The sequence below is a fragment of the Gallinula chloropus genome (genome assembly GCF_964237585.1).
Source record: "Gallinula chloropus genome assembly, chromosome: 4".
Lineage (NCBI taxonomy): Eukaryota > Metazoa > Chordata > Aves > Gruiformes > Rallidae > Gallinula > Gallinula chloropus.
The window spans coordinates 70,440,259-70,453,072 of record NC_140088.1 but is presented as its reverse complement, the minus strand read 5'-3'; the positions used below and the strand labels follow the sequence as shown (position 1 = coordinate 70,453,072).

At 40.0% G+C, this 12,814-nt stretch overlaps 1 protein-coding gene across 1 annotated transcript; it reads right to left on the bottom strand.

Moving 5' to 3' along the window:
• Positions 1 to 2,621: 2,621 nt before the first annotated feature.
• CISD2 (CDGSH iron sulfur domain 2) lies at positions 2,622 to 11,466 on the bottom strand. The gene is made up of 3 exons (XM_084263313.1): positions 11,294 to 11,466; positions 4,031 to 4,242; positions 2,622 to 2,965 (listed from the first exon to the last, which is right to left on the bottom strand). The coding sequence occupies exons 1-3, from the start codon at positions 11,394 to 11,396 to the stop codon at positions 2,876 to 2,878; spliced, it is 405 nt and encodes a 134-aa protein (XP_084119439.1). The 5' UTR covers positions 11,397 to 11,466; the 3' UTR covers positions 2,622 to 2,875.
• Positions 11,467 to 12,814: the final 1,348 nt, after the last annotated feature.

Here is a 12,814-nt window from a genome sequence, read left to right as displayed (position 1 = left end):
GCTACTTCAGCAGGAGCAATTTTAATAGGAAATTTTAATGGCTGTAATTGATGAGGGAATATGGTGTTCAGTTCATCAGTGACTAAAATACTTCTACTTGAGTAAAACTTACAGGAGTAGAAGCTTTATATAGGTCACTACGTAAAAAGTTTTATAAAAACTAGACTCTTCTTACAGAGACAGATCCCTGTGCTAAATTTAGAGTCTGTTCAGTAACAGAAGCGTGACATGTAAGGATTATAGCTCTTTAAATTTGAAGATAACCTTACGTACGCAAACTAACCTCTGACAAACAGCCCATGTTCATGATAGCCTCTAAAACTTGCTCAGCATATCATGACAGCATCTCACAAACTGGATTTATCATGTTCCCTTAACCTCAGTGCACTCTCAGTTTATTCATTAGATCACTCCCACCATTTGGAGTACTGGAATAGTTATTCCAATGAAAAGTGTCATCTTGTTCACTGATCTAAATGAAATTGAATCAATTTTCTTTTCCTCACCACCGTATGTGGATGTTTCCCACAAGCCCCCTCTCCCCCAGTCTTCAGAAAGAATCAGGTTAAAGCTATTATACAGAGCTGCAGATCTAAAATGAATAGCAGTAATGCTTTCTAATGGTCCTTTCCTCGCCTTCCAGAAAGGAACTAAACACTTGCATCTTGTCATGAAAAGAAATGTTATATTGGAGCTAAGACCCTAAGAACCATGTTTTTTTAATGAGCATCATGACAGTTTCAGCTGATTTTAACTAGCAGTTAACTTTGAGAGATACAATTTCACTTTTTATCAGTTTGTGTGGAAGAAGACACGACATTTAGGATTACCTCATTTTTAACAAAATGCAATGAAACCATTCATAAATAATGCATAAATTCAGGCCAATAAAATCTTTATGCCATGCCAGTCTCTTATTTGCAGGAAATAATAAAAAAAAAAGCATAATGTGCAGTAAACTATAACCAGAGGAGTCCTGCTGTCATGCAGACATAATCACAGGAATAATGAGAGTACTGAGAGCAGTATGTGCGTGTAGTTCCAGAAGGTTCACAGGAACCTCTGCGGCAGAAGGGTCTGACAGCGCAGCGTGTTCCTGGCAACAAGCAGCAGGCAGAGTTACAGCAGGCAGCATATGGGAAAAGAGAAATTGGCCATCTGGAAGTAGGGAGTCGCACTGGCCAGGGCATGCAGTGATAATGTAATTATAATCACTGCTTTCTCTCTCTTTTTCAGCCAAACCAAGCATTTTAGGCAATTTAGAATGAAGTCTAAAATTAATAGTGAAAAACTCATGGTGTAATACAGCCACAAACCAATGAATGATACAATTTTTGCATTTTGCTTTTTAAATAGAGTGCAAGAGATTTGTGCCAGCTTCACTTCAATTACATTTACTTTGTTTAGTAGTTGCTAGAAGTCAGACACCTTTCTCTAAATGTATTTCTTTCACAAGTTTATTTGTAGTCTATTACAACTATTTTTCAAATTTGTAATCTGAAAAAGGTAAACATTACTGTTCCTGTAGAGTAAAAAAGGCAAGTCATGACATGCCAAGTTCAGTTTTCCCTGATTTTTCATCAAGACTGTAAAGACTTCACGTACTGCCTCAGTCCTGGTCTTTATTAGTATTAGGGGGAAATTTATCTGTTTCTTTGCAACTTCCAAGTTAGGTTAGAGAAGTCATCCAGTGGCAAGACATGACCGAGCATATCCTATCTGGTAATTGGTTCAACCTTCTCAATCACTGGTGACATACAGGGTTCTGCAGACACTTTGGTCCTTAGCTATCTAAACCTGCAAAGTTCAGGTAGGTAATTTGAACCAACTAGTAAATTCTTTGAAATTTTAGTAGAAAATACTGTGGCCATAAGAAACAGTATTACCTTGACAGACTCTGAAATGCAAGGAAATGGTCATTTACCTTGCTTGTGATCTTAATTTTAGAAATTAATAAAAAATTCTTTCTACAAAGGAACTGCAATTTAACACTGCTATTGCAGGCCCATCCAACAACCACTGTTCCAGTCCCCTACAAGCTAGAAGCTTCACATCTATACATGAAGTCTAAGACACTTAGTAACAATGTCAGTTTTCCTCTATTATAAATGTTATATCCTAATATAAAGCTTATGGTTTGCTCATCTGTTGAGGTAAGACCACCATGAAGCATTTAAACATTACAGGTTGTACCACTTTCTATTACACACTTTACAAAGTGGGCATTTAACACACAATCACATCCTAATCTTACATCTTTTGCTGCAAGGTACCTAGAACTACAACTGTTAAAAATACAGGAAGAATGATCTACCTTACTTCAACTGCTGCTGCAAGAGCCATAATGTGAGAACTGCTTTCTGACTTGCTTTCTATTTCAGCTCAGCGGTCATCTCCTTTGGCAATGGCATACCGCTCCGGGGCTTCCCACCTGCCTTACGTATATTCACAAAGGATGAATTTACATTCTCTTTTCCCCCTGCATAAGTGCACTTGAATTCACTCCTGAAAAGCAGAATTAACACGGCTTCTCAGCAGAAGAAAAGCAACAGAAAGGTGTGCTTCTGTCACTCAAAAATAGTGACAGCTTTATAATTGCATGTTCATACCAAACACACTAATTGTATGAAGTCATTTTATTGCTGAAATAAATGACTTAAAGTTACTTTACAGTTTTACAAAGCAGACATAATTCTTCTCAGAATAAAATATCAAAACAGTGACAGATTTAGCGCTAAGTTTATTCCAAAAAGAAATCTACAGCAATCATTAGTCTAAGTCATACACATCACATAATAAAATGCTGTCCCTTGCAGCTACAACTGTATAAAAAGATTTTTTTTAATCAGTCATGATCTATTGGATTAAGCATCTGCTATACTTCTTTCTTCTTGAGTATTAGTGGACCTACATTATCTCCTGTTAATTCATTGTGCTTGTTGTGGGAGCCATCGCAGACAGGGAACTGGAAGAAAACACACATGAGGAATTAGTATGACTTTGTATAGCTGCACAGTGATTTTAGTACTTTGTCCTATGCCAAGAGCACTTGGATAATGTTGCTAGTTCCTCCTATTACGCTCCGTTTCAACAAACTCCCTATCTCCTACTGGACACAGGACACGTTACTAAGGAAAAAGACCACTGCTAACAGGTAAGTAAGTCTGTAAGATGCTGACATTGTTCTTAGGCACAAACCCTTTTCCATGAAAGGACAGCAAGCAAAGCAGCCATCACAGCCACAAATGGTTTAAGGTTTATTGTGGAACTAGTAAAAGTGCTCTTAATAGATTTAACCATTTGCAATCAGAAAGTGCTGTTTTAAGGAAAGCTGAAATACTTTGTTGAAATGATTACGCTGAAGGGAGAATAGGTGTGAAGGTTTCTTAGGTCCAAGGCAGATTATTTTTTTAATTAGCATTTTTTGGTTTTGGGTTTTTTTTTGTTAAAATAGGAAAGCATTCCATCCAGAGAGGACAAAACCAGGATGCATTTCAAAAGAAATGAAGGGTAGGTGAAAATTACATATATCTAGTACATTGTGTATATCTAGTTTATTTGAGGAACAAGAACAATCCAAACCAGTCATGTATTGACAGCTCTGGACTAGAGAGGGATATGCTCTCCATCATCAACATAGGTCCAGCCTTACTTTCATACTAATATGAAACACTTTCTAAGCATTGTTTTTGCAAAATAGAAAATTATCTTCTAATTAGTTGCAATGTATTTTCAAACATTAAACAAGGCTTGCTTGGTTTTAACTCTACTCTCAAGTCACTCTGTTTCCAGATAAATCCTACAAGTTTCTACAGTTTCTTTCTACATGTAGATAGATTTACAATGATGAAAAATAACAATTGTGCCATTCTAAAAAAAAAAAACAATCCAAAACAAGCCACCAAAACAAAACAAGATGTTCCATCTCCAGAGAAAAGCAACAGGTCAACATGTAGATACTCACCACCCAAGCACTGATAAAAAAATGCAAGTTTTAATCTCTAATCCTACACTAGGCAAAGTGTCTTACCGTCTTAGAACGCCAACACCTGCAGTAAGCTTTAGTGAGGCACAGATCTTCAATGTTTATTTCATTCACTACTTTTGGATTTTCCTTCTGGATCTTGAGGTTAATCAAACTATCCTTTTGCTGTTTCTTCTTGGGGAGGAATGGACGAACAGCAAGGTAACCGAGCAAGGCCAACACGCCCAGGAAAGGCAATAACCGCAGCCATTCTGAAACTAAAGACAGGTGGAATTTAGATTGGCTCTTGACACCACTTAGTATGGTGCAGCATCAGCTACTCTCAAATAACTTGGGCTTAACATAGGGAATGGGGTTGCTGAGTCAGCAAGGCTCTGAGGGCAAACAAGTCTCTGTGGGTAAGCCTTAAGAAAGGCCCAGATTAAAACCTGGGGTTTACTGGAGCAAAGGTAAAAAGTCTGACTCCTAGAATTTAATCTAGTCTAGAAAATTACTCGATGGAAAAGAATAAATCCAAAACAAATAAAAGATGTACTGAAATGAGAAACCCTAAAGTTACGGGGTTTCTGCTCACCTGAGGTAACCCAGCACCACTTACTAGCAAACTGGGCATGATTACATACAGTAAGTATATACAGCGCTGGTATCTTAACGTTCAGTATATGAAGTTTATAGTTCAGTACGGTTTATAGCGCAATTTTTAAGTCCTTATTTCAGATTTTTAGCTTCCTCAAGTTTTCCTCATTTTTCAAACTTTTAGAAACTTTTGGTAGACATGATAGAGATTATTAGATAAGCACTACCAGAAGTGTCATCAATCTTTCTCAGAGCTCTGTTTGCTCAGGGATCTGCAGGCCTGCAATTTCTACTATACACAGAGAATGAAAGAAAGAATGCTGAGATCACGTAAGTCAAGCCACTGAAAGTTGCTTTTAACCAAGCTGAGGAACTTCTTTTTAGTACAGGTAAGAGGTTCAAGTATCTTCTGCAGACTTCGCTGCACCAATATAAATATGCTATGCATAATGGTGAAAGACTTACTGGGCTTTTTAAGAAAGTCATCAGTGTAAAATCTATATATATTAAAGGTGGATCCACTTTTTCAGCAAAACATGACGTAGTGCAATTTAAGTACCTCAGTGCAATAAAGGAAAGAACATTTTTCTGTATTTCTGGAGAATACATTAAATTTAAACACTCACACAGAAATAGATGAGAGTTTAAAATGAGAAACAAAGAAGTGTAATGAGCTGGAGCACAAACAGCTATATAAGCACTTTGTAAGCCAAGGCACTGTAATCAAGTTCCTCTTTTAAATGATTTAGGATCAGAACATAGCACAATTTTGTTCTAAAGTTTGTTTTTTAATATTACGATGTAAAAGAAAGGAAATGCAATAGAGCAGACTAAGGATTCTGGGTAGGTTTAGCTCTCAGAAACAACATTATTCTGTATAGCTTGATTGTATTTGTAATAATGGAGCATGTGTTTGTGCTAATACTTTTCCAGTTAGAAGACAGTGGCTTCTTCTAAAAAATTTGACTTTTCTGGAAGCACACCATGCAATGAAAATACTTTGTGGAACTAGTTTTAATTCTTTGAGCTTTCTAGAGTCTCTGAAGTGAAAACCACCAGTACTGTGTTTACCTTGGTACATAATACTGTATGAATGCTAAAAGCACTGCAAGAACTTTCAGGAGGCTTTCCACACTTGCAGCGGTCCCTATGCACAACTGACAAAATCTGCTAAAAGTCACTGCAATACACTAGCCTCTGTTGCTCTTTCCTCAGTTCCCCCAACAAGCTGTAAGCCCTAAATAATTAACAGAGATACTCAAAATATTGAGTTTCCTGGATAGCAGTGCACGTTTGTCTTCTCTATCATTACTGTTCAGTAACAGCAAGACAAAAATTTAAACAATTTTTCTCTTCCAGACAAGCTTGGTCAATATACTCATTAAAAATCAAAACTGCCTGAATATTCCAGTAGAAAGACTCAGTTCTGGTCTACAACAGACAGCTTAGCCCCAGCAGATACTAAATATTCAGTTCTCAAAAATACCTTTCCCTCATCACAGCCTGGAAGGACAGAGAACTGAGTAATCTGACAGAAACTATTAAAGCAGATGTCTCACAGGCTGTGTCAAAGAAAGAGATAGCTAATAAAGTACCCCTCTGACTTCACATGATCAAACCAATGCAACTACCATTTTAGAACCAGCTGGCATAGTTTTACTTATTCTTTGAATTAGCAGTATCAGAAAAGACTAATCAACATCTAGAAAACTTTCGTAAGACAGTGGCAACTCTGGCACTAGGACACTGAAGCTAAAAATTAAAATTACATTAACTACAGACATGCGGTACAAACTAAACCACGTTCCATCCAGCCTTATCACTCATACAGCAAGAATGGTATCATTCAAGTAATGTCAATTGAAATGCAGTTCCAGAACACCCCAGCAATAGGAATCCAAATGCCCTTTCTAACCTGAAGGACTGACTTGGAATGTACTTTAGAAAAGAGGCCAAAAAAAGGGTCACTGAAAAAAATATTCCACATTTAGTATCTAGCCTGTTGGCAAAGATGTAGATCTCTACAAAGCTGCTCTGAACTCTACAACAGAACAGATGTTCCAACAAGCACACCATAACCAGAAACAGGGCTAAGACATAAAAAGGAAACGTCTCGTATCAGAATTAAATGTCATTAAAAGATACTGGCAACTAAACAGCAAGTGGCATCTCAACGTAGACTGAAACATCATGATATGAACTGGAACAGTAGCCATGTCTATGGGAGACTCATAACAAATTTGGTCCATCCAAATGAAACAGGAACATGGTATCTGTGACCTCCGCAAAAGGAAATTAGAAACAGAAATAGGAAGTACAAGGACATTATTTATCACGGTTATTTAATATTTGTATGATGCTAACTACTGATAAAGAATTTTATTCCCACTAGCCAATTATTTCTAATCTGGGAGTCTCTGGAAAGCCCCAAATTATACCAGTGTGTATACTAATCATAAACTGACTTGTTATTGCCAAAAGGCTGCCAGAAGCTCACACCTTTAGACCGAAAAAAATCAACATCACCATGCTTCTAGGGCATGAGAGTCAAGATACTGTCACAAAGTAAAAAAAGCCCCAGATCTTTGGACTGGGTGGGTGGGGATGGGAGAAAAGCTTCACCCGAATTAATGCAATGATACCTCCCTATAGCTGTAAGCTGTTCTGTGTTTTTGAAGCCATTCATACCTTTCTGAAGCAGATGTAAGGCAATTCACAAGACTTTATTTTCACAGCTGGTAACTCAGAATTCAGCAACTACATTGATTCTGCAGATTCTTTATCAGTTCTGCTGCATGGGAAGAGGCAGTCTTTGGAGCCAGAAATGGAGAGCAGAGTATCGAAGAGGTTAGTCTTCAAACTTGACTTGTGTTTGACAGAGACCAATCCCAAAGATAAGTCCTGGAAAGTATCAGGAACATCACTGAAACAGGAATGCCCAGAGAATTCCAAGTAACATGGACCATAGGCCACAGTTACATTTTCAAGGAGAGGTTGTTGTTTTAACTTTTAGTCCCAACAGTAATAAGTCCAAAGATATAAGAAACACACACACACTGTGAATAAAAGAGACTGGCCAGACAGAGTCAAATCAAGTGGTCCCTGCTTATCCTTCACCAAATACTTGTTTAAGATGTTTCACTTGGATTTACATTTTAGCTAATTCCTGTGGAAGTGACCATTTGTAGCCCCAGAAGCAGCTTCTCATAGTAACAGTACAATTGCAAGCCACAATTTTAACAAGTATCAGCTACCAGTCAAAATGAAGATTGGAATGGAGATTGTATGTTCCCTAAACTTATTAAAAGTCTTCATGCAAATTCAAATTACTTCATTACATTCACTTCAGAACTAACTACTTTCTGTTGTTTCATTGGGTCTCTTAAGGATGTCCTCATTGCTACACAAACTAAAAACCAAGGACTCTATACCCAACTTTAATATGTCTATTAGCTTATTCAGCAAGCAGCTATTAAGGTAGAATGGTGACAGTCCTTTTAGTGACATAGCACACTCAAAATAAGTTAGAAGCCAAAGCAATGGGCAGCTCAGCAAGCCACTCTGCAAGTGACTAATTCATTGTTCAAATGGATTCTGAAGACTTTTTTTTCATGATATCACCCTTCTTTCCCTCAGAACTGTAAAAGATGATCCACAAAACTGTCTTCTTCCTGCCTGGCAGCTTGTTACATTAAAGTCCCTCTTAACAGGTAAGTGAAGTGTAAGACAGCTCACAGAGGCTTGTGTCATGTTTATGGAAAGATTCTTACATAAACCTTGACATTTTCTTTTCTCACTCCGATCACATGCTATTTTGAGGTGAACATCTATGTCATTTTAATGATACATACCAAGATAAAAAGCAACATCAGCATGAGACAACACAGTTCATTTCGGCTAACTTGAGAAAGGGAAGGTAAAGCAGCTATGGAAAGAAACTGAAAGAGGCTGCTGAGCAGCAGCATGACAATTTAGATATCCACTTTCAATTCCAAGGTCAAACATTCTTTCCTTCCTCCCTCATTGCTTTTACCTTCAGGAGTTTTGCTCTGCACATTAACAGTATTCCTCTCTTCAAGCAAGTAGTTTTCCATTGTGATTTGGCGAGGTCATGTCACACCACAGGTGTTTCAAGATTTCTGATCAGCACACTATACAATATCCTATCCAAAAGCAACCTCCCTATACTTTAAGTCTCTTATTTCCACAGCTGGTGTACTACAGGAACTGAAGTTGCATCTGCCTGGAAGTTAACACGAGGTTTGCAGAAGCAAGAAAAGAGCTAACAAGCAAAGGACTGCACAGTTCCACCTTTGCGTTCTAGACTGCCTTTGTGAAAAAGGTCTGTATTAGTGAGTGTTTTATAGTGCTGGTCCCTGAATAAGTGCCATAGATGCCACCAAAGGGCAAAGAGGAACGTGCTATAAATGTTTTAAGACCAGATTTCTCACCTTCAAAAAAAACCAACACCTTGATGTGTTTGATATGTCATTTGCCAAAGAATATGCTCCTCTGTAATCTGTAGTAATTCAATAGATATGATCCTGTAAGCTGCTGCTACAAAGTTACTCCCAGAATTTGGAATCCCTGGCTCTTGGAGGCTTAGGACTTGAGGACAGAGTAAGACTACAACAACAATACAGAAGCAGCAGCACTTGCTGAAGCAATCTGGTTTTCTCAGATGAAAATTTAGACAGCTGCTCTCAATAGAGGTAAGTACAGTAGAGGTAAGTCTTTAATGAGCAATGATGTTTCAATGACTCTGAATAACTTCTAAGCACTGAAAGAGGATCACTTTTTAACTTAGGTGCCTAGGATGGGGTGTCCTACAATTTCCCTTTGAGAAGTCCCGACATGTCACATTTATTCTCTACCATAACTTCAAGCACCTTGCACAGTTTTATTGGGTTTTTCCCCAATTTTTATTCCCATCCACCTTAAGAGGAAGATGCTACAAGTATGACAGCAGGTATCAGTCTAGTCTAGCTAAATGTCAAAAAAAGTGTCAAAATGTTGTCTCTATAGCCATGTATTTTTTAATCATACCCTTTTCCCCTTTTTAGAACATTTAGCACAAGCCCAGTCAAAGAAATCACTAGGAACTGGAGGCTGTGGGTTTGGGTTTTTTGTATGGTCATTAAATCCTACCAGGTCTCAAAGCAATTTCTGACTCTGTTCCCGTTTTTGCCTTTAATATCTTTGTGACTGACATTCAACGTATGTAGTTTCCACTTAAGGTTTCAGTTGTTTGCTTCTTGCCCTCCCACCAAACTCAAGGAAGTATACCTGTCAATGGTGTAAATAACATGACAACAAACCAGTTCTCCCCCATTGATCACTGTGTTAAAAAAAAATCTCACCAGAGGTTTTCAGAATAAATTCTATTACTGTTATGTAATGTGAATAAATACAAAGACTCCACAAAATATTTGGAAAACGAATCAAGAGACTGAACTTACTAAGCCTAACAAATTTTAACTACAAGTTGTGGTTAAAAGGGCAATGACTTAATTAGAAAATCGCCAAATGCTAGGAATATGAGAAGCTGCACTGTTCTGTAGCTTATTATATCCCCTTCCTCCTAACTTTGTAGTATATCAATTTCTCTATTTGGTAAATACAGAATCACAAAATAGTTTGCGTTTGAAGGGACCTTTAGAGGTCACCTAGTCCAGTGGGCAGGGGATTATAATAAACAGCATTTTCAGATGAGAGAGTAGTTGCAGGGAAAGAATAACAATTCATTTAAAAGCCATTTTCTTGTTGTGGAAAAGATAACATGACTTTGAGTTTACAAGCAGCATAAACCCATTTTTAAATAAATTGTGTCTGTTCAAAATTAAATTATTTTTCAGCACTATTAAACTCACACAGCTTAGTGCTGCAAGATAAACACACAAGGTTTGAAGACACTTTGAAGACGCTTTCTATTTCCAGAGCATTTATGTTAGAGCATTTCACTTATCTTTTATCATCAAACTAATCCTGTCATGTGAAACTACTTGAGGATCTGCCTGTACTATCACAGCTGAACCTGAGCTCTGATAGCTCTAGTTTGCAAAGCGCTGAAATGCACTGAACGCCTCAAAAATTTGCTAGCATTTAGTTTTCATTCTTGTTTGTTCTGTGACAGGGCTATGGTTAACCAACAGGTATTTATACTCCCTCACCCAAAAAATACTTACAAAAATTATTAAATAACCCCCCAACTTTGTGCATGTAGCAGGCTCCCCAAAACAGATATTTTAATCATTGCAGACACTTCCTTTAACCTTCTAGGTAAATGAAAAGGCAGCGTTTTAGGCCTTCAGCTAAAATCCCATTTTCTTTATGCACACAGCTTCTGGCTTGCTGGTACTTGCACAGAGAGGAGTTTTACGTACAATGCAAACGAGCTGGGGCCGAGGACCCTGGTACGTTGTACTGTATCTCTGCATTTTACTCTGACTGCTATTCTCCACCTTAGACGGCATCATAACCATCCTGTCGGGTACTTTCCCTCCTGAAGCGATTGAGCGCTCGGGGTTCATCCATTCTGTAACCGGTAACTGGCTTAGCACGGCCGGGAGAAAGCAGGCAGTGAAAATCGCAGGTCAACACGGCGCAGGCCGCTGCAGATGTGCCGGACTCCAGGCGGCCGCCAGTGTCCAGGCAAACGCCTGACCGCCCGGCTCGGCCCCAGAGAGGCGGGAAGGGGTCAAGGCCGCCGAGCCCCCCGCGGCCCCCACCTACCTGTGAGGCGAATGAAGCCGCCGACGCTCTCAGGCAGCGGTAAGCGCTTGAGGTACGCGGGGAGCTGGACCTTGACGATGCGGGCCAGGCTCTCCAGCACCATGACGGCGGCTGTGAGACGGAGGGGACGCTCCGCACCTAACTGCGCGGCCAGCCGCGACCCCCGCGCTTCCTCAGCTTGCTCCTACTGCGCATGCACCGCTAGACGCAGCGGCGCCGGCGCCGGCCCCGCGCGCGCATGCGCGCGAAGGTACCGTCCGTTCCCCTCCGGCGGGTCGCGCTTCCAGCGGGCCCCACAGGGGGACGCTGTCCCCGCGGGGGCCGGGAGCGCTACCGCCGCGAGGCGGCGCGCGGGCGGTGTCGGCCGTTACAGCCAGGCGGGAGCGGCGTCGCGAGCGGAGGCCGGTGGGCAGCGGGGCCGGGGCGAGGCGGTCCGGTCGGTGTGGGCTGGTGCCGCGGCCGTTGGTAGCCTGCAGGGCATTTCCTGGGCCAACTTCTCTCCTGAGGAGAGAGGGGTAGCCTTCGGCCTCCGGGGCTATCTGTGGTGATGCCCGGCCGGTCTCTCGGGCCTCGCTTAGCCTGGGCAGGCCTTGATGGAAAACGCAGCTAGGGAGGTGAGGGAGAACGCCTTAATACTGTGTGGCTTATGATTTATAGGCTATATATTACCTGTCGTCACCTTGTTTTAAAGTTTCATTTCACATCAAGGGTCTTAAAAACACTGAAGTAAAAGAATGAGAATTTTTCTTTGTATAAGTGATGTTTTTCATATGGTATTATAACTCTTCTGAGGTGGAATAACCTGGGTGCTGAGAGGTTTAATATCACAGGCCTATCCACCTCAAGTTTGGCAATAGCTTCTGCAGAACAAGCTTTATCTCTGAGCACGTTACTTAAATTTATTTTAAGTCAAGGAGACTGGTTGTTTTGGCATAGAAAGTTGCCTCTGTATAGCCAGATGAAAAAAATAGGACGTACATAGTCCGTACATGGGTCAATTTAGACAATCCAGCCAGACCTGAAAATTCTTGTATTAGTCCCTTGGTCATGAGTCCATTTGGCTCAAGCTGCTTTACAACTGTGAGTGAATCCATCAAGAGCTAATAGGATATAGCACAGAGCATGAACATCTTCAGGAAAGCTGAGGCAGCACAATCCTTTTAGAAGACGTATCGCTTACATGATCTTGCCTGTAGCACAATTCTCCCTCCTCCCTAAGTGTGCAGAAAGCACATAGTATCTGCCCATATCACCAGTTCAGAATCGGCGATTAAGAAGTTTTAAAGTGTAAGTTAACAGTGTTGAGCAAAGCCATGAAAGAGTAATTATAGGTATTTCTTGACTAAGATGAACCCACTGGTCTGTCTTTGGCTGACTTGGTAGTCATGTTTGGCTTGTATTGACTAGGATATACATACCCTGTGCTAGATGTCTTCCACTAGCTTCCTTTAATGATGGATTCAGGACAGTCTTAACCAAAAGTTAAAATCACCATAAAGAATTACAGCAAAAAAAAAAATT

What these genes read in the sequence shown, in the direction of transcription:
- CISD2 (XM_084263313.1), bottom strand. Translation starts at nt 11,396, where the DNA reads ATGGTGCTGGAGAGCCTGGCCCGCATCGTCAAGGTCCAGCTCCCCGCG. An exon ending in CGGCTTCATTCGCCTCACAG is followed by an intron (nt 4,243 to 11,293) that starts GTAGGTGGGGGC and finishes ACCTGTCTTTAG; the next exon opens with TTTCAGAATGGCTGCGGTTA. An exon ending in GGTGTTGGCGTTCTAAGACG is followed by an intron (nt 2,966 to 4,030) that starts GTAAGACACTTT and finishes GTTTTCTTCCAG; the next exon opens with TTCCCTGTCTGCGATGGCTC.